Source organism: Malaclemys terrapin, chromosome 1 (genome assembly GCF_027887155.1).
Source record: "Malaclemys terrapin pileata isolate rMalTer1 chromosome 1, rMalTer1.hap1, whole genome shotgun sequence".
NCBI classification, from domain to species: Eukaryota; Metazoa; Chordata; order Testudines; family Emydidae; genus Malaclemys; species Malaclemys terrapin.
Genome location: NC_071505.1, coordinates 305,129,621 through 305,151,934, shown reverse-complemented (window position 1 = coordinate 305,151,934; position 22,314 = coordinate 305,129,621). Strand labels below are relative to the sequence as shown.

At 43.4% G+C, this 22,314-nt stretch overlaps 1 protein-coding gene across 8 annotated transcripts in view; it reads left to right on the top strand.

Moving 5' to 3' along the window:
* Positions 1–22,314, top strand: part of FRY (FRY microtubule binding protein) — a 422,104-nt gene that overhangs the window by 145,399 nt on the left and 254,391 nt on the right. For 6 of the 8 annotated variants that reach the window (XM_054015341.1, XM_054015336.1, XM_054015335.1 and 3 more), the window contains exon 2: positions 22,035–22,234. In XM_054015341.1, coding sequence (XP_053871316.1) covers positions 22,115–22,234 — 120 coding nt within the window. In that variant the 5' untranslated portion in view covers positions 22,035–22,114. Of the gene's footprint in view, positions 1–16,854; positions 17,058–22,034; positions 22,235–22,314 lie in introns of those variants that run through there. The other 2 variants (XM_054015339.1, XM_054015343.1) reach the window with 2 other exon arrangements.

The following is a 22,314-nucleotide window of genomic DNA, read 5'->3' as shown; positions in this document are numbered from 1 at the left end:
GCTGTTTTATCCGGCACTTCACCAACCGGAAAGCTCTATAAACCGGCATTTCTGATCTTCATTGAAAGTCCAGTTTATAGTCTGCTTGTCGCGGGGCCAGCAGGGGGTTGGGGCATGGGAGGTGGGAGGGAGTATGGGTGAGGGAGGGGGTTTGGGGTGCAGCAGGAGGTGTGGGGTGCCGGATCCAGGGAGCGCTCACTTTGGGTGGCTTCCTGCAAGTGGCAACCTGTTCCGGCTGTTCCTAGGCGGAGGCGCGGCAGGCGGCTCTGCGCACTGCCTCCGCCCGCAGGTGCCGCCCCCACAGCTCCCATTGGCCGTGGTTCCTGGCCAATCGGAGCTGCAGAGCCAGCGGGTGGGGGGGGGGCAGCTCACAGAGCCACCTGCCACGCCTCCGCCTAGGAACAGCCAGGGCAGGTTGCTGCTTGTGAGGTGAGCACTCCCCGGATCCAGCACCCCTGGCACTCGCTCCCATGCCCCAACCCGCTGCCCTGAGCCCCCTCCTGCACCCAAATCCCTCCCAGAGCCCACACCCTGCACCCCCACCTGGGCTCTAACCCCAAGCCCCGCATCCCCTCCCACACCCAAACTCCCTCCTTCTTAGTTAACCAGCATTTTTCACTTCCCAGCACCTCCCATTCTCCCAACATGCCTGATAAACCAGCTTTTACTCTATTTACACAATGCCTGGCTTCCCACATGTTAATTGCACTATTTCCAGACACATATCAGCATAAACAAACAAAAAATTAAAGAAATCAAAGTCAAGAGGGAAAAGGGTGGGAGGGATGAGAGAAGGTAGTATGTGGATTTATTGTCTGCCTTTCATCCAAGTCTCCTGCAGGGATCTTTAGTCAACCAGTTCTAGGAAACTGTCCCAAATGGACCCACATTTTTTCTGGGGCTCCTTTGCCCCCACTTTTCCAAAATTGATCACTGGGGGCAGCTTTAATTTTGTGTAGTGCTTGGGGGTGACCAGTGCACCCTAAAGATGATTTTGTGTAGAATGAAACATAATTGGAGGTCCAAGTTTGCTTCCTTATTCTCTGATATTGCTCTGTTCCACTGTGGAGGTGAGTTATTCATTGCCAGTTCTTTGTTCCATTTTAGCCTCATTACATCAGTATTAATATTTTGGCAGGTTGTATAGCGTAGCTGCCAGTCTGGGGGAATGGTATAACTCTACAAAATTTGAGTTCAGGCACTTTGGACAGTGCAGTTGCTTTCAGACAAATTCTGAGGTGAGCAGGAGACAGATTTGAATATGTTGCCTGTAAGGTTCTTATGTCTCAGGGCAAGGAGCGCCCCCTTTGGTGGCAGCAGGAAATCGGTGCTCATGCTGGGTTGGTCTGTCAGGTGTCCTGGCTCGCAGCCAAGCCACTAAGAAAGTGTTAGCTCAGGCCTCCTGGCTGGGGGGCAGAGCAGACAAACAGTCAGTTGATCAGGCCTTCTGGCCTAAGGGTTGAATACTCAAGCAGCCTTCCTGAGGGCTAAGCAAATAAGCAGTCAGTGGCTCAGGCTTTCTGGGTAGGAGCTAAGCAAGCAAGCAGTCTGGTGGGGGGACCCGTGCCCACCCTACTCCACTGGGTCTCAGCCCAGGACTCTTGAAGTGAATGGGTGATCCTGTCAGGGTTGGCAGGGAAGCGTGGGGTTGCTACCTTGCCTCCCAGCAATAGAGCCAAGTCAATGCCTCGTTTCCTTGGGCTACCTCCTACTATTGTCTGGTGGGGCTGCTCTGCGGCTGCTAGGGCATGGTTCCTCATCTCTGTGCCGAGCAGCTCACTCTCCACTGCCTCTCTGGGTCTCTCCATCTCTTGGGATAGTTTCTGGCCTTCTCTCCAGGCCGGCTCAGGGCAGTCGTCACCTGCCACAGATGGTCGTGATCTCTGCTGGCAATTTCTCGTTGGGAAGGACATTGGGCTCCTTCCGTGGTCTGGTTCCAACTAAGCTTCAGGGCCCTGCTCTGATACTTCCGGCCCTGCCACTGCACTTCCTTTGAAGGGGAAGGGGCAGGGTTAGCTGAGCACAACAGGAGCCCTCTGTGCCAGAATGAGGTCATTCCGCTTTATTACATTGCCGTACCTTATAGGTTGTATTGTAGTTGGAGAAAAGTAAACAATGTGATTAGGTCCTCACTTATTAGTTGGGAGGGAGATATATATAGTATGCTACATTCCATCCAGTTTTTCCACATTATCATCTTTCCCCCAATTTTTAGAATGGGATTCCCAAATGAAGGGTGAAATTTGTGTTGGTATGCTAAATTGGCCTTTATTTGACAGGCCGTACTGGTGGTAGGAATTAGATAGTTTTGATATCTACAGTCTCCAGAGCCCAATATAGCCATAATGGGAAAAAGTAGGATAACTCCTTCTTAATAGTCACCCACTAGATGCTTGATTTGTGGTAGTATATGTCCATTGCATGACCTGGCTTATTACAAAGGTATTATGATATTACATCAGATTTGTGATTCTAAATGTCCCCAGATCAACTGGTAACTGAAGTCTCTTAAAGGACATGATTCTCCGCCCCCGCACTACCCCCCCCCCCAAAAAAAATATAATTGATTTTTCTGAAAATAGTATTAGGATATTTGGAGTGGGAGTAGCCCTGAACATATATGTTAATCTGAGTAGTGTGTTTATTTTTATCAGGTTTATTTTTGTCAAGAGGCTGAGGAGGATAGCTTTCCATTTACCCAGGTTGTTAGTTACAATCAGTTTAGACCCAATTATTATATAAATCACTATTTGCTTTAAATCTCAGGGGATTAGAATTCCTAGATATTTCAATGCTGTCAGCTTCCATTGGAAATCCCACTGACTAAGCAAAGCCCAGTACATGCATTTAGTTAATCCTAACTCCTCAGATTTGTTCTAGTTAATCTCATATCCGGACAAGTGCCGAGACTTTTCAGTGAGTTCTAGTAATTTGGGTATCAGCCTTTGTGGATTAGAGTGATAGCATCATCCACATACAATCTAGTTTTTTGTTCTATATAACAAAAGTGATCTGAGCAATTATAGACCCATTCATCTGTCTGAAGTAATATACAAGGCTTTAGATCAAATGTTGAAGGAAAAAATAATTAAATTCATGGAGGTAATCAGAAAAGGGGATGTAATGAAATATATGTTTATCAAAGGTAAATCATGCCTGTCCACCTGATATCTTTCTTTGAGAAGAGATTTTTTAGATAAGGGAAATGCAGTAGATCTAATTCTAATATACTTGGACTTCAGAAAAGCATTTGACATAGTACCACATGGGGAATTATTAATTAAATTAGAGATGATGGGGATTAGTACAAGAATTGTAAGGTAGGTAAAGGAACTGGCTATTGGGAGAAGACAACTAGTCATGCTGAACTGTCAGGCTGGAGGGATGTTGCTAGAGGAGTTCCTCAAGGATTGGTCATGGAATTTACCTTATTTAATATTTTTATTAATGACCTTGGCACTAAGTCATTAGGAATGCGCTAATGGAATTTGCTGAAGGTACAAAGTTGGGTACAATACAGATGAGGAATGGAATGTTAAACAGGAAGAATTAGATGACTTTGAAAACTGGAGAAACAGAATTTGGATGAATTTTAATAGTACAAAGTGCAAGGTCATGTACCTAGCGTCTGGTAAAAAGAATTTCTTCTATAAGTGAGGACTCATCAGTTGAAAATGACAGAAGATGAGGAGAGAAATCTGGGCGTGTTGGTCCATCACAAGATAACTCTGAGCCACCAATGTGATGCAGATGCAAAAAAGGCAAATGCAATTCTAGGATCAGGCAAGGCATTTCTAGAAGAGATAGAGAAGTATAAATGCCATTGTGCAAGTAACTGGTAATACCTCATCTGGAATACTATGTGCAATTCTGCTCACCATGTTCAAGAATGATGAATTCAAACTGGGAACAGGTGCAGAGAAGAGCTACTAGATTGATCAGAGGAATGGAAAACCTCTTTTATGAGAGGAGGCTAAAAGAGCGTGACTTGTTTGGCCTAGCAAAATGAAGGCTGAAAGGGGAAATGGTTGCTCTCTATAAATATTTAAGGGGTGTGAACCCAAGGAAGGGAAAGAGCTATTTAATCTAAAGGACAATGTTGGAAAAAGAACAAATGGGTATAACTCGCCATGAATATATGTAGGGCAGGGGTCAGCAAACTATGGCACGCGTGATGATTTTGAGTGGCACTCACACTGCCCGGGTCCCGGTCATCGGTCCCAGGGGCTCTGCTGCCGGCCTGGGGTCCTACTGCCAGCCCCCTGCCACCTGGGATCCCATCTGCCACCCCTCGCTCAGCCCACTGATGGCCCCAGATCCCGGCCGCCAACCCGGGGCTCTGCAGCCACCCCCAGCTGTGGCCCACTGGCCCCAGCCTGGGGCAGTGAGGGGTGCAGACAGGGGCAAGAGGTGGTGCAGCTCAGCACCCCCACCTTAAAAATTGTTCCAGTGCCACTATCTGGGATATTTTTAAGTCCTGATTTGCTGCTTACATCACTATCACGTCATGTGGAACAGCACATTCCGTTTGACGTTGTGTGTGCCGTCTGTTGCGATTTTTCCCCCCACTGTAAGTTGAGGGATACATTTGACAAAATGTCAGCTCCTAAGAAAGCAAAGTTAGATGTCTGTTCATTTCACTTCACAGCAACATTTGGTGGCTAATCGTATTTTGAAACAGCGGGAAGCGGCGCAGGCGAGGGATGTGCTGGCCGTGGTTTCCCGCCGCCCCCATTGGCCTGGGACAGCGAACCACGGCCAGTGGGAGCCGCGATTGGCCGAACCTGCTGACGTGGCAGATAAACAAACTGGCCCGGCCCGCCAGGGTGCTTACCCTGGCGAGCTGCGTGCCAGAGCTTGCTGACCCCTGCTCTGAAGTATTGGCTACTCCCCCTAGCTTTGTTTCATCTACAAATTTGATCAGTATGCTCTCTATTCCTACATCCAGGTCATTAATAAAGATGTTAAATAACCCTGAACCCAGAACAGATCCCTGTGGAACCCCATTTGAGACCACCCACCAATCTGACATCATTGCATTAATAGTTACTCTTTGTGGTTGTTTAACCAATAATATATCCATTTACTGGTAGTTCTGTCGAGACTGCATTTCTCCAGCTTACTTCTCAGAATGCCATGTGGGACTGTGTCAAAAGCCTTGCTGAAGTCCAGGTATATTATGTCCACCACATTCCCCCATCCATCAAATCAGTTACCCTAGCAAAGAAGGAAATCAAGCTGGTTTGGCATGATTTGTTCTTGATAAATCCATGCTGGCTGCTAGTGATTACCGCTTCATCCTTCGGGTATTCGCAATCGAATGTTTTATACATTGCTCTGGTAGCTTCTCCGGTATCGAAGTCAGCGTGACTGATTTATAGTTCCCTGGCTCCTCCTTTTCCTCATTTCTTAGAGATGGAAATTACATTAGCCCTTCTCCAGTCTTCTGGAACTCTCCTGTCATCCATGAGTTTGTAAATATTATTGCCAGTGGCTCTGAGATGTCTTCAGCTAATTCCTTTAATACCCTTGGGTGAATGCATCTGGCCCCGCTGATTTAAATTAATTCAAATTGGTCTCTGATGTGCTCTTTTTTTATCCTGATCTGCATCCCTTCTCCTTTACTGTCTATGGTAACATTGCTAGTCATCAGTTCACATGTTATTTTTTGTGAGAAGAGTGAAGCAAAGTAGGTATTGCTAGTGGTTGATGGGGCTGGTTGGAAGATGACTTCAGTTTTTTCCATGCTGATTGTGAGTCCAAACTCCTTAGTAGCCTCTGAGAACCTGTCACTGTGGTCACTTTCACTGTGACTAAGTAGACCACAATCATCCATAAAAAGGGTTCACATATGAATTTCATAATTACTTTTATCTTTGCAGTAAGCTTTCGGTCACTGAAGAGTTTTCCATCAATTCTGTACCTCATGTAGCAACTAAAGAAAACCAGTGCTAGTGTGTAGCCTTGTTTCATCCCAATAGATATGGGGAATGGTTTAGAGAGGCCACCATCTGTGAGTACTTGACCAATTATATCTTCATGCAATTGACATATGGCGTTAACAAATTTGGTGGGGCAGCCAAACTTTTCTAGAATTTTCCAGAGGCCATTTCTGCTTACAGTGTTGAACCTGCCTCCCCGTCCCCCCATGATTCTATTATGATCTTCATACCCATTATATCTGCACAGCCCCAAATTGTGCATACTAGCGGTTCCAGTGCTATGCTGAAGAGTAACAGGGATAGTGGGCAGCCCTGCCTTGTTCCTTTCTGTAATGAGAATGTTTCTAGGTATTGGTGATCACCCAGGAGGGGGATCTGGTGTTGAGCAGTTTAATCCCAGTTGATAAAGTGATCACTGACTCCCGTTCTCTTAAGGACCCTAAAGAGAGAATCTTATGCAACTTTATTGTTTTATAGTTTTTTTAAAAATTATCGAGCTTGTCATTGATGAAAGTCACACAGGCTTCAACGGTGAGAAGCAGGGTGTTAAGTCTACACACATTTCCAGGAGTGCTCTGGCAGCTCCCCACTGCTGGAGCCAGGGGCGGCTCTGTTTTTTGCCGCCCCAAGCATGGAAGGCAGGCGGCTTTCGGTGGCGCGCCTGCGGGTGGTCTGCCAGTGCCGCGCCATTGGCGTCCCCACTGCCGAATTGCCGCCGAAGCCGCAGGACCGGAGGACCTCCCGCAGGCATGCCACCGAAAGCCGCCTGCCTGCCTCCCTCACAGCAACCCGCAGGCCGCAACCCGCAGCTTCCTGCCCCAGGCATGCGCTTGCTGCGCTGGTGCCTGGAGCCACCCCTGGCAGGAACCTTTCACTACTGCAGCCTTTCCCTGCTGCAGGGAGCTGCCAGAGTCTTTCCCTGCTGCTTCTGCTGCCAGAGCCTTTCACATCAGCTTGTATCTACACATTGCAGCGTGGACACAGCCTGTTTTTCATTGCAGTGTGTTGCTACACATACCCTACACACCATTGCCACTGTGGACAAGACCTATAAAAGTATACCTCATATGTTTTTTTTAATACTAAGGGTACATCTACACTATGAAATTAGGTCAATTTTGTAGAAGTCGATCTTTAGAAAGCGATTTTATACAGTCGATCGTGTATGTCCCCACTAAGCACAGTAGGTCGGTGGAGTGCGTCCTCAATACCGTGGCTAGCATTGACTCACAGAGTGGTGATCTGTGGGTAGCTATCCCACAGTCCCCACTGCCCATTGGAATTCTGGATTAAGCTCCCAATGCCTGATGGGGGAAAAACATTGTCGCGGGTGATTTTGGGTACATGTCGTCGGTCTCCCCTCCCTCCCTCCTTGAAAGCAACGGCAAACAATTGTTTTGCGCCTTTTTTCTTGGGTTACCTCTACAGACGCCATAGCACGGCAAGCATGGAGCCCGCTTAGCTCAGTGCTGCTGTTGTGAGCACTGTAAACACCTCACGCATTATCCTGCAGTATGTGCACAACCTGGCTAGGAGCCGCCAGCCCGAGGACGATTGTAAGGACATGGACACAGACGTTCCTGAAAGCATGGGATGTGGCAATTGGGACATCATGGCGGCCGTGGGGCAGGTTGATATAGTGGAACGCCGATTCTGGGCCCGGCAAACAAGCACAGATTGGTGGTTGCAGGTATGGGATGATTCCCAGTGGCTGCAAAACTTTCGCATGTGTAAGGCCACTTTCATGGAACTTTGTGAGTTGCTTTCCCCTGCCCTGAAGCAGAGGAATACCAAGATGAGACCTGCCCTGACAGTTGAGAAGCAAGTGGCGATAGCCCTGTGGAAGTTTGCAATGCCTGACTGCTACCGGTCAGTCAGGAATCAATTTGGAGTGGGCAAATCTACTGTGGGGGCTGCTGTGATCCAAGTAGCCAAGGTAATCAGTGACCTTCTGCTAACAAGGGTAGTGACTCTGGGAAACGTTCAGGTCATTGTGGATGGCTTTGCTGCAATGGGGTTCCCTACCTGTGGTGGGGCAATAGACAGAATGCATATCCCCATCTTGGCACCGGACCGCCTTCCCAACCAGGACATAAACCACAAGGGATACTTCTCAATGGTGCTGCAAGCATTGGTGGATCACAAGGGATGTTTCACCGACATCAACGTGGGATGATCAGGAAAGGTGCATGACACTCGCATCTTTAGGAACTCCAGGCTGTTCGAAAAGCTGCAGAAGGGACTTGCTTCCCAGACCAGAAAATTACCATTGAGGATGTTGAAATGCCTATAGCTATCCTTGGGGACCCAGCCTACCCCTGCTTGCATGGCTCATGAAGCCGTACACAGGCAGCCTGGACAGTAGTAAGGAGCAGTTCAACTATAGCAGTTTAACTGAGCAAGCGCAGAATGGTGGTAGAATGTGCCTTTGGACATTTAAAAGCCTGCTGGCACTGTTTGCTGACTAGGTTAGACCTCAACAAAACCAATACAGATCTGTCGCATCTTACGCGTATTTAACTTACGCAATTTCAGGTTAACGCGGTCGTGCGGGGGGAAAGTGTGGGCGATTCCACCAGCATGAGACACGAATCTGCTGTTCCCACTAAAATATTTTTTGGGGGGACTTGACAGCAACAGCATGTCTTTAGGCCTGTGATAAGGTTCTCCCCTATAATAACCCTGGAGGGTTGGCAAAAAAAAAAAACAAATAACAGTTTAAATAGTGCGTATGCCCTGGAGTGAGTGTGAGATGGGAGTAGCGAATCTGCTGTTCCCACTACAGTACTGCTGTTCCCACTACTGTACTCAGTCCCCCTGTGCCTCTCATACTGTGCGCATCTCGCCACGCTGAGTGATATTCTACTGTACCTATACTGTTTAAAGATACAATACGTATTTTTCATATAACATGGCCCCTAAACACAAGCCACCTACTTCATCTGGTGCTCAACCGAAGAAACAGCGATCTGTTCCAACGCTGGAGGAAAAACTGGCTGTGTTGGACTTATTGAGAGACGGTATGTCCATTGCCAATGTGGCGCGTAAATACGGCCGCAACGAATCTAGCATCCGTGCCATCAAGATTCGAGAGAGAGAAATTCATCAAGCTGTGGCATCAAGTGCTCCACTAAGGTGACGAGCCAAGTGCGTGATAAGACTTTAGTGAAGACTGAAAAGGCATTAAACTTATGGCTGGAAGACATGAACCGTAAATGTGTGCCTATCAATGGCAACATGTTGCGAGAAAATGCTCTTAGCATCTATGTGCTGTTCAAACCTCCCACTGAATAGGGACAGCCTTCTGATAAGAAGGAATGCAAAGCCAGCCAAGGTTGGCTTAACAGTTTTAGGAACCGCTTCAACCTCAAAAACGTGCAGACTACTGGTGAAGCTGCATCTGCCAATGAGGAGGCAGCAAAAGCCTACCCTGAACAATTAAAGAAAATCATAGAGGAAAGGGGTTATCTTCCAGAACAAGTTTTTAATACTGACGAGACTGGCTCTTCTGGAAAAAAAAATGCTCACCCGCACTTACGTTTCGAAATCAGAAAGACAAGCCCCTGGCTTCAAAGCAGCTAAAGACCGTGTGACTGTGTTGTTTTGTGGCAATGTGGCTGGGTATTTGATAAAGCCGGGCTTGCTCTACAGGGCTGCAAATCCCTGTGCCCTAAAAGGCAAGAACAAAAATCTCCTTCCTGTGTTCTGGCAATCAAATAAAAAGGCTTGGGTGATGGCAGCATTATTTCTGGATTGGTTCCACAAGTGTTTCATTCTGGAGGTCAAGCAGTACCTTGAAGAGAAAGGACTTGACTTTAAAGTGTTGCTGATCGTAGACAGTGCTCCTGGCCACCCTGCAGCACTCCGGTTTGCGCATAACGACGTTGAAGTCGTCTTTCTCCCCTCCAATACCACCTCCATCCTCCAACCTCTCGACCAAGTGTCATTAGCTGTTTCAAGGCCACGCACACGAGGCTTACATTCTCATGGATCCTTACCGCTATGGATGCTGATCCCAATGTTAATGTGATGGAGTGTTGGAAGTCCTTCAACATTGCTGATTGTATCACTTATATTAAACAGGCAATGGATGCAACAGTCAATGCATGTTGGCGAAACCTATGGGAAGACTGTGTGAATGATTTTAAGGGTTTCCCGATCATTGACAAAGAAGTGAAACTCATTGTTCAGGTGGCCAGGCAAGTGGGTGGTGATGGCTTCATCAACATCCTCGAGGAAGAAATTGAGGAATTAATTGAGGGCCATAGAGAAACATTGACTAACAAAGAGTTAGAGGAACTGATAAAATCGTCTACAGAAGATGATGATGAACAGGAAGAGCCAGCAACTTGGAATCTTCATAAATTTTCTGAAGTGTTCCAAGCAGCGAAACACTTGAATGATTTAATTTCTGAATATGATCCTTCTATGGAACGAAGCCTCAAAATCACACGTAGTATTATGGATGATTTGAGACCGTACCAAGAAATGTTTGAGGAGCTCAAGAGACAACAGCGACAGTTGCCAATCACCATGTTTTTAAAGAAAAAACAACCAGCAGCAGCAGAGCCTACACAATCAACTTCTTGAGCTGAACCAGAGCCAACCACTTCGTCTACAACTTGCTCTCCGTCACCCAAGTCTGGCCCATCATCTCCTGGATGGACATCAAGCCCTGACGACTCAATGATAGTGTTGTCAGGGGAAGAGGAAGACTAATCCTTGGAGTGTGTACAGTACAAGCCTAGCAAGAATATCCAGGATGACTGATGACTGTTCAGGGTTACAGTACTGTACTGCACTGCACTGTTTCCATTTTTTGTTCTTTCATTCTTCCATCTCTGTTATGTTATTAAAAATACTGTAAAATTATATTTTGCATATGTAGTCTTTATTATATACTGTACTGTACATTGCTGTATACAATACATAGTACTGTACAGGGTTGTATACACAAAACTGTACTTTATGGGAGATTTAAGGGATTTTCAAGGGTCATTTTGACTATACATGATTTTCGTTTTACGCACTGACTGCGGAACGTAACCCCAGCGTAAGATGTGACAGACCTGTATTCCCATTATTATTGCTGCTTGCAGTGTGCTCCATAATATCTGTGAGAGTAAGAGGGAGATGTTTATGGCGGGGTGGGAGGTTGAGGCAAATCGCTTGGCTGGACACCATGGTGATTAGAAGAGCACAGTTAGGCATGCTGCGCATCAGAGAGGCTTTGAAAAACAGTTTAGTGATTGGCCAGGCTACGGTGTGACAGTTGTGTGTGTTTCTCCTTGATGCAAAACGGACACCTTTGTTGAATTTACTTCCCTGTAAGACAATCCCCCTCCCCCCTTCGACCACAGCTGGCAAAGGAAATCAAGTCCCTATTCTTTTGAATCCATGCATTCTTTATTTATTTTAAAAAAAGTGAGATCACTGACAAGGTAGTCCATGTGGGGTGGGGGAGGAGGGAAGGACAAGCCCACATTGCTTATTGTAGCCACGCTACAAATCAAAGCTGTTTGAATGACAGCCTTCTGTTACTTGGGCCATCCTCTGGAGTGGAGTGGCTGGGTGCCCGGAGCCTTCCCCTCCTCCCCACTACTCTCTTGGGTGTCTGGGTGAGGAGGATATGGAACTTGGCGAGGAGGGCAGGTGGTTATACAATGGATGCAGTGGGGGTCTGTGCTTTAGTTGCCTTTCCTGCAGCTCCACCAGGCACCTGATCATGTCCGTTTGCTCCCCAATTAGCCTCAGCATCTCCTCCTGCGTGTTCTGATCATGCTCACTGAATGCTTTCTTGGCCTCTGCCACCAAATGCCTCCATGCATTCAGCTGTGCCCTATCAGTGCGGGAGGACTGCATGAGCTCGGAAAACATGTCATCGCAAGTGCATTTTTTTCGCCTTCTAATCTGCGATAACCTCAGGGACGGAGTTGATACGGGGAGCATAGAAACATTTGCACCTGCAGGGGGGATAAAAAGGGAGAGTAAAATTTAAGAAGATACATGTCTGAGAACAAAAGGGAGACTCTTTCACAGAGAATCAAAAGTACTAACAAATTTATTAGAGCATAAGCTTTCATGGACTACAGCCCACTTCTTCGGATGCATATGCATCCGAAGAAGTGGGCTGTAGTAGACGAAATCTTATGCTCTAATAAATTTGTTAGTCTCTAAGGTGCCACAAGTACTCCTGTTCTTTTTGCGGATACAGACTAACACGGCTGCTACTCTGAAATAGAGAATCAAGCAATTCACAGCAGACAGCATATGTGCTTTAAGTACAAGGTCGCATTTTTGCCTTTTATATTGAGCGCCTGCCGGTATGGTGACACATCACACACGGCTAGGCAACAGAATTCGGTTTCTAGGCAGCCATGGTAAGCCAAAGGGTATGCGGGATTGGCTTCTTCCACCTTCATAACATGTGGGAATGTTTTCAAACTGCATCGCCCTCCTTTCCCATAGCAAGCAATGACGGTTGGGTGTGCCGCTTAGAAGGAGGGGCTGCGGTTTTGGGGTGGATGTGCAGCACACCCCTCCCCCCACCAGGTGGCTATTCTCCAGGATGATTCCTTTTAGCCAAGCGCAAACAGCTCGGGGTCTGATGTGTCAGTGATCAGCAAACAGAGGGGATTACTGTTCCCTTACAAAACTTCCCCTATTTCAACCAGGTGACCATGAATGATATCACTCTCCTGAGGCTGACACAGAAAGATATAGACCGAATGTTGCATGAATGCGACCAAAACCCAGGACTATTCGCTGCCATGCTTTGTGCTGCAATGATTCCAGACCACTTGCTACTGGCTTGGTGTGGTAAAGTGTCCTACCATGGAGAAACAAATAAGGCAGCCCTCCCCAGAAACCTTCTGCAAAGGTTTTCAGAGTACCTCCAGAAGAGCTTCATGGAGATGTCTCTGGAGGATTCCTGCTCTATCCCCAGACACATTAACAGACTTTTCCAGTAGCTGTACTGGCCGCGAATGCATCCCAATTCTTCAGGGCAAATCAAACATTAAACACTATTGCTTTTAACCCCTGTAGTATAGTTATAAATGTGCATTCACCAGAGGTGCCTTCTCCTCCTTCAGAGTCCGGGAACCCGCCTTGGGAGGGTATTGGCTCCAGGGTGATGAAAAGGTCCTGGCTGCCAGGGAGAACAGATTCTTCACTTGCCTGCTGCACATTCTCCTCCTCCTCCTCATCCACAAAATCCTCCTCCGTGTTGCGTGAGACTCCCCCCTTGTAGGTGTCCACGGACCCAGTGGGGTAGGCTCCCTCCCTAAAATGGCATGCAGCTGATCATAGAAGTGGCATGTCTGGGGTTCTGACCCAGAGCAACCGTTTGCCTCCTTTGTCTTGTAGTAGGCTTGCCAGAGCTCCTTAACTTTCACGCGGCACTGCTGGGTGTCTCTGGTGTAGCCTTTCTCCACCATGCCCTGTGCGATTTTGGCATATATCAGCATTTCTTCTTTTTGATCAGAGTTCTGCCTGCACAAATTCTTCTCCCCATACAGCAGTCAGATCCAGTGTCTTCCGTTCACTGCATGTTGGAGCTCGTTTGCGATTCTGGGATTCCATGATCACCTGTGCTACTGAGCTCGTCACGCTGACCAAACAGGAAATGAAATTCAAAAGTTCCCGGGACTTTTCCTGTGTACCTGGCTAGTGCATCGGAGTTGAAAGTGCTGTCCAGAGCGGTCACATTGGAGCACTCTGGGATGATAGCTCCTGGAGACCAATACCGTCAACTTGCACAACGCTGTGTCTGCACTACCCCAAATTCGACCCAAGAAGGTCGATTTTACTGCTACTTCCTTTGTCGGAAATAAGTACAGCAGTCGGTTTTAAATGCCCTTTAGGTTGATGGAATGGGGTTGGTTGTATAGCCGCATTGTTTATAAAATCGACCTAACGCAGCTAAATTCGACCTAACCTCGTAATGTAGACCAGCCCTAAGATCAGAAAGGAAAGACTGTAAAAAGTTGACAAAGCTAATATTGGGGTGTTTTTCTGCATTTATGTATGTAACTTCATGAATTTTTTCCTGAGAGACTCACTTCATGCTTTACTATGCTAATCGTATTTTGAAACAGCAGTTTCTTGTTTCTATTTGAGCCACCTACATCAATAATAGAATTTGTCAGCAAAGAGAACAGACTATTATAGTCTTTAAATACTTTTTCTATGCTAAGCAAAAAGGGAATTAAGGTGCAAATTTTTAATCCAAAATGGTCTCATCTATTTAATTAAAAACAAAGATATATGAAAAATGTTAACTAATAACACTTTGTTTAAACAACTAGAGATGATAAAAAGATGTATCTGATCTATGAACTGCAAAAGGTTTGAAATTGGAAAACTGATCTAAAGAGAGGTTCATAGAATCATAGAATATCAGGGTTGGAAGGGACCTCAGGAGGTCATCTAGTCCAACCCCCTGCTCAAAGCAGGACCAAATCCCAACTAAATCATCCCAGCCAGGGCTTTGTCAAGCCTGACCTTAAAAACCTCTAAGGAAGGAAATTCCACCTCCTCCCTAGGTAACCCATTCCAATGCTTTACCACCCTCCTAATGAAAAAGTGTTTCCTAATATCCAACCTAAACCACCCCCACTGCAATTTGAGACCATTACTCCTTGTTCTGTCATCAGATACTACTGAGAACAGTCTAGATCCATCCTCTTTGGAACCCCCTTTCAGGTAGTTGAAAGCAGCTATCAAATCCCCCCTCATTCTTCTCTTCTGGAGACTAAACAATCCCAGTTCCCTCAGCCTCTCCTCATAAGTCATGTGCTCCATCCCCCTAATCATTTTTGTTGCCCTCCGCTGGACTCTTTCCAATTTTTCCACATCCTCCTTGTAGTGTGGGGCCCAAAACTGGACACAGTACTCCAGATGAGGCCTCACCAATGCTGAATAGAGGGGAATGATCACGTCCCTCGCTCTGCTGGCAATGCCCCTACTTATACAGCCCAAAATGCCGTTAGCCTTCTTGGCAACAAGGGCACACTCATATCCAGCTTAAGTGGCTGGAGAAGAACTAGGGACTCCTGATGTCCTATCCTCTGCTACAACCATTGTACAACATTTTGTCTAATGTACTACTGTGCTGTGGATCAGATTTTAAAATTGCGTCCATCTCAGTCTGAGGCCAAAAAGGATCTGGGATAGTAGGGAGACAGCGTGCTCAGTGCTTTGGGGGGAAAACAATGCACATTCTCTAGTGATTCCTATGGCTCAACCAGGAGAGATTTTGATGGATTATGGAGCCCCATGTCCAGTCCTCCCTGTCAAGAAAGATAATTGGCCCAAAACAAAGTCATAAGCACTTGAGTAGATAAGGATAGCGGATGAATGCACCCGTCCCCCCTTACCAGAAGAGCATAACACCATTCACTGAAAGGAATGCAAACAAGTAGGTGGGTGTGACATATAACATCTTCTAAGGTCTGTGTGGGAGCTGCTTTGTGTGTCAGCCAAAAGCACATACAATATGGACATCATTTCCTTTCTCTAGCACTGAAAACCCATTGCATTTCAGATTGCAGAATGTACTCTCTTAGGGAACAAAAGGTATGAAATTACCTTTTGAATACATATTGACCACATAGAATGAACTCAGGATGCAAATGGCGATTTTGCATTTAGCAGAACCTGCTGCTGCCAGCTTGCCCCTGTATTATAAAAATGTTTAAAACAAATGCCAAATTTAATCTACAAACAAATATTCATATTGGGTGAAATTGATTCTGTGCAGAGATTAAGGCCAAGGTCTTTACAGCACATAAATTCCACTTAGTCCCTCAAAGTGTGACATTACCTGGGCATAGAACTTGTGCTGGCCCTCTTTCCAAAGGTGAATTTCACCCATTAAGGATAAATCTGAAGAAAAAAAAAAAAAAAAAAAAAAACCCATAGGGTTGAGAGTAATACTATAAGACTCAACTTCAGCAGTCTTAGCTGGTCAATATAACATCATGTGTGTTTTTAAATAGTGCTTCAGATGTGTTTTCTTCATATGATACATTGTTTAAATGGTTAGTTAAGTGTATCACATGTCATTGTTAATTTTAGATCTGAATTGATAAGGCCTTTTTTGTTCCTGAAAACTATGTAAATTAATGATGCAAAGTAATATTTACATTAACAAAAATGTGTGTCTGTACAAACATATTGTCCCTGACCAGTTCCTGTGGGTAAAATAATATCAATCTACTACATTTTCAGTTTGTTTTTAAGCCTTGAATTAAATTTTCCTTGCCTGACAGTCTGTCACTGATCTGGAAGGGTTTTTCTTCAAAGAGCATAAAAGCTTCCTTTTGCCAACCTTGCTGCTATGTTCTTGACCTTATAAATTAAGTTCTTAACAATTTCTGTGTGTCTTTTTTAATATTATAATTATAGTTTTAAAACCAAACACATTTCCTTAAGAGTTATTCCAGTAGATGTCCACTGTGTAATTTTCTCTAAGGATGTGTGGTTTCTCACTGGCTCTTTGGCATGGAAAAAGGATACTATGTTGGTTTTGTCTCAAGGAATGTAAACTGTTTGTACTTGTGGCCAAAAGACCTTAGTTACAAAACAAAGGTTTTATCACCCATCCTGTATTATCTCTATCCTTAACATTTCTTTACTAAATGCCTTCAGCTTGAACTGTGTGCTAACACATATATTTGATATACATGGTTTGTTTATGCCGAACTGTATTAGCCAGTCTCATGTTCTTGGAGTGCTTGAAGTAGTTTCACTAATCTGTCAGTATAGTATGTACTTTTGGATAAATATAGACATGCAGCCACTCTGCAAGTTGTAGGTCATCATCATATGCTGAAGCTAAAAATTACCCCTTTGGTTATGGAAAGCCTGATCCGATCGGGAGGCCTGCTCTAACTTCAGCACTTGCCTATTTAAAAAAAAACAAAAACCCACCAACAACAAAAAACCTAAAGTGAAAGTGTGAAACAGGATCATGAAACAAGTAATTTCTTTCTCGATTTTAGTAAGAAAACAGTTTTGAGAATTGGAACTTCTCAGTTATTTTCAGGCTCATGGATATTACAGTAGCATGTTGGAGAAAATTCAGTGTGATCAGTTTTATAAAGGAGCTTGGTAGGTATAAAAACATTGGGACTTTGTGTTTTAATGTGTCTCATTAGCCTGCATGGTGTTAGATTCAAAATTTGGCACTCTTAAGTTAAAGAAAATAATGTATTCTTTTTCCTGTTAAAGATAATGAGAAGTCACTAACAGTGTTTTGCTAAAATTGTACCCACTCTGTTGCAAGTTTTTAACTTGCACATACTAGATTGATTTTTCTGTTGTTTTGCTTGATCTTTGAGTTTGAAGAAAAGTTTCTGTAATATAATGTACAAGAAGTACAGAGGAAATGGCGTAATTTAGTTTTGTACTCCTCATTTTTTATCAGCTTACTGCATATGTATGTATTAAAACTACTGTGCTTTCTCAGAACTCTTACTATAGTAATTGTTTATCACATCAGAAAGGCAAATTATTTACAACATGAAAAGAATTAACAGTGATATAACATACATTTTAATGCAGTTATCCAGTTTTCAGTAATGGCATAGTGTCAGAAGGATATGTGGATATTTCATTGCAATGTCTATAATATTTCTTTCTTACATTTAAAGAAAATGCTATGCTGTTATAACCTGGTCTAAGTGAAAGTGTTCTATAGGGAAGGATTAATGTTTCTGGGTACCATTGGTTGCAGGTATGATAGAATTTAAGCAATAACTCAAGGTACCAAGCAAAACTGGTTGCTTAATGGGGGTGATTCTCTAGCAAAATTAGACTAGAATTGCACTTGAAATGTTGGAGATATTTTTGGGATGATCTGATAAGGGTGATATCTTGTACAGATTTTCAGGGTCAGGTGTTTTCTGTGTGTGTGCATGTGTGCATCTGTGTGTGAAAAATAAAAACCAAAAAAACATATGTTAAACATTAAGTTTGCAAAGTTAAGCACTCAAAAGTTAGGAAATGTCAAAATTAAGGTTGCCCATGCAACCTACAATCACCCCCCTGGTGTTTATGCTTTTTAATACAATATAAAAAGAAGAACAGGAATACTTGTGGCACCTTAGAGACTAACAAATTTATTAGAGCATAAGCTTTCGTGGACTACAGCCCACTTCTTCAGATGCATATAGAATGGAACATATATTGAGGAGATATATATACACACATACAGAGAGCATAAACAGGTGGGAGTTGTCTTACCAACTCTGAGAGGCCAATTAATTAAGAGAAAAAAAAAAAACTTCTGAAGTGTTAATCAAGATAGCCCAGTACAGACAGGGAAACCTGTTAATACAATATGTGATCACATACTATTTTTTCCACAGGACTATACCCTATGCTGTGCATAGGATGGAGGGTGCTCCCTGAATGCTAATTAAACATTTTGATTTATCCTTGTCATTTATTGTGTGTCTCTTTGCAGTATTTACTGCATATCATCCAAATCCTGTACCTACTACAGAATTAATTTCCCATGGGATTTTCTATGATGCTGTCATCATAGTATCTTAGTAGGATAGTATGTAGTCATGTAATTAATGACTATATCATCCTGCATAAGCGCAAGGGGATCACATTAAGGTTACACTGGCAACCTTAATTCTGGCATTTCCTAAATGTTGAGTGCTTGGCTTTGCAACCTTTATATTCTGTTAATTTATTTTTTTGTATGTAAGAGTTTTTTCTTTGTATATATGTAGATACTTCAAAACTTACTACATAGTGTACAGGGTACAAATATATTTCAGTGTTTCTTACAAATCAGAAGACAAATTTTTTAAAACTGGATGTTTGCATTTATTCAGCACTTCTGAAAATCAGGCCTCCTTAATTTAGGAACCTAAATATATTTTTAAGATGCTAACAGGCAACCACCTTTAAAAATTTTGACCATAGTAATTAGTAGTAAAAAATTCTTGCTCCATTTTGTGTGTCCTTCTGCAAGTGCAAAACTTGTCCCTACAATATATTCTTAAAGTATGTTTCTACAGTGAAAAGTAACTGTGCATATCCGCTCCCTTGTGTAAACAGTACCATCTGTTGACTGTAGTGACAAATGTAAGTTCTCACTTATTTTACTAAGATCCGCATTAGAGAGCCAACACTATGGGTTCCGATCTGGCTCACAGATCAGCAGCAGAGTTGCCAATGAAGTTCCAATTGCCAGGTCACATTTTTTTACTCTTTTATGCAAATATTTGACACAATATGCCACACAGATGCAACAAAAGGCAGAAATTGCATACAATAGTTGCACAGGTATAAATTAGGATAGAATTTGAGTTGTCAAATCTTCTTAATGGTGGTGATCAGGGCTGGCTCCAGGCACCAGCGCAGCAAGCAGGTGCTTGGGGTGGCCAACGGAAAGGGGCGGCATGTCCGGCTCTTCGGTGGCGGGTCCCACAGTCCCTTTCGGTGGGGAGGACCCGCTGCCAAATTGCCGCCAAATAATGAAGCGGCAGCGGTAGAGCTGCTGCTGAACGCGTCTTTTTTTTTTTTTTTCCCCGCCGCCTGGGGCGGCAAAAACATTGGAGCCAGCCCTGGTGGTGATGTTGCCTTTCAGTCCTCAGATTGAATATGTGAACCTGGCAGTTAGAAAATGATCATTTTACTTGTAAACTAAACAAGTTTAATGTCAGAAATTGCCACAATAAACCTGGAACCCCAATGCTATTTTACATAATCTCTTTGCAGAAAAGAGCTTTACTAAAAGTGTTTCATCCATTGCTAAAGGACTCAAGTGACAGAGGTTCTATACGTATCTTGGGAGACACTTCCATCATCTAATAGATTTGATATTGAATATAAATTTTCCCTTTTTCAGTTGCATCCCATTATTCTTCATAATACCTCATAATACCATCAGAAATGATGATGGGAGAGGAATTTGTAGTTATACTCTTTGCTAATTGTTCTCTTCTTACTACACTATGAAGTTTGTTGTTGTTTAGAATAGCTGAAGTAAATGAGGCACTCCTTTTTTAGAAACAAATTTGTATCAAAAATGTAGAAGTGCTCTATTTATGATTTGTTATATACACAATATCACATTCCCAGCATAGCTTAATTATCATTATTATTATGTTTTAACAGTCAATAATCAATGTAAGCTTTATGGAAAGTTAAGCTAGATGGAGAAAATAATTGGTGATAGCTTTACTAGAGCTGTATGTGATCTCATATCTTGTTAATTAAGAGGCTTATTCCCACTGCACAGCAATATGGATTGGATATTTGACACCTGTTAAGAGTAATGGCTATTCCGTCATACACAGAACAGTAAATTTACTTCGGTCTAGCATATACATTATATAATGGGGTCTTTTTAAAATGTTCTCTGTTCTGCAATGCAGTTTCCATCATTTTCAATGCAAAAATGTTGGGCCTAATTCTGCAAGGTTCTGAGCACAGCCTGCCAGGTCCAGTGCATCCTCAAATGCCATTGAAATTATTAAAAAGCAACAGAGGGTCCTGTGGCACCTTTGAGACTTGCATCTGAAGAAGTGAGGTTCTTACCCACGAAAGCTTATGCTCCCAGTACTTCTGTTAGTCTCAAAGGTGCCACAGGACCCTCTGTTGCTTTTTACAGATTCAGACTAACACGGCTACCCCTCTGATAATTGAAATTATTGGGAGTTGAAGATGCTTAGCACCTTGTAGAAACAGGATGTTAAGCAAATAAAATATCATCTATTTTTATGGTAAACTCAGATAGTTAATATTTGAAAATAACTTTCAGGAGAAGATACCAAATTTGTCCCAGAAGAGCATATGGTATAAAATGTTAAGAGCCAGATTCTAATCTTAGATGTGCGGTATCCATCACTGGGTATCTGAAAAATCTACCTCTGTACTTGCAGTTCTCATTTTTTTCTAACCTAGTAAGATGCACACAAAAGCGATGCATGTACTTTTTGGTGTTTTTCTCTTATGATTGTAGCAAGATTGGGAAGTATCAGCCTTGTACATTTTATCATTTTTTAATCTCTCTGCCCCCACAGCTGCTCAAAGGTATTCTGACACATGAATTGCAGCAAGAGTGGCAGGTGATCTGCTCCATCGAGAGCTGCTCATAATACCACTTCTTATACCAACTGGAAAGTGAACAGCAGGGGATGCAGCCAGCATCACACCACAAGATCAAACATGTCACTTTTTCCGTATAGAGGACTAAGTCTCTTCTGGCATAAGTTTGGGAATTTAAGTTTAGGGTTCTGATGAATAGAAAAACAGTATTGGCATTTACTTTTATTTCTCTTCAGGTTTGTTATAAGAAACAGAAGCAGAGCTAAATACAGTGCACATTGTCATAATGCTTATGAGGTTGATAAATAATGTTAATAAAACAACAGTGTTTTGTCCTTTCAGGTAAACTGATAAAATAATAGATGTTCAGTATCAGAGAAAATATTTGGGGCCTGACTCTTTTCGCATATGGTTTATACTGGTGAAACTCACTGGACTTACTCCTGATTTATAAGTGAGAGGAAAATCAGGTGCTCTATATTCTATTTTTAACACACACAAAGAGTTATACTCCTGACGTTTGTGGGAGTTGAGCATTTTGAATAACAATAAAGAGAATAGTTGACAATTGAGCAATAGTGATCTTGCATGGAAGATAAGGTGATGAGAAACTGGAGCGTTATTAAGAGTGCTGAGTGATGGCAAGTCTCATCATGTAAAAGACAGTACAGAGTGGAACATGAAAAGTAAACTGTACTCAGTCATAAGATATAAGATGTCATCTACAGTTTCTTGTGACAATCTAGATCATGTATAGACCACAGAACCTAGTATAAATTTTCACATTTTTGTTCAACAAGTGCACACTTTCAGAATTTATTTTTACATAGTATGTTGGCCTGATGATCATAGAATCATAGAACAGGAAGGGACTTTGAGAGGTCATCTAGAGCACTCAAAGCAGGACTAAGTATTATCTAATCTGTTGCTTTGTTTCACTGATAAGAAACTGGAAGTCTTAGAAAACTAAAACATGCAGGTGTTGCCAAAAGTAAACATATTTCTTGTACATTTCAGCCTCTCCAGTTGGTAACGGATACATCAAACCACCAGTTCCACCTGTTTCTGGCACACAAAGGGAAAAGGGACCTCCAGCCATGTTGCCCATCAGTGTTGACCCAGACAGTAAACCAGGCGAATATGTCCTGAAGAGCTTATTTGTTAACTTTACGACTCAGGCTGAGCGCAAAATTCGCATCATCATGGCAGAGCCCTTGGTGAGTACAAAGGAAATCCTAAAAAGTTTATTGTTACATCAGTGTTGAGTTTATTATGAAATTTCTAGTCTGTTTCAGAT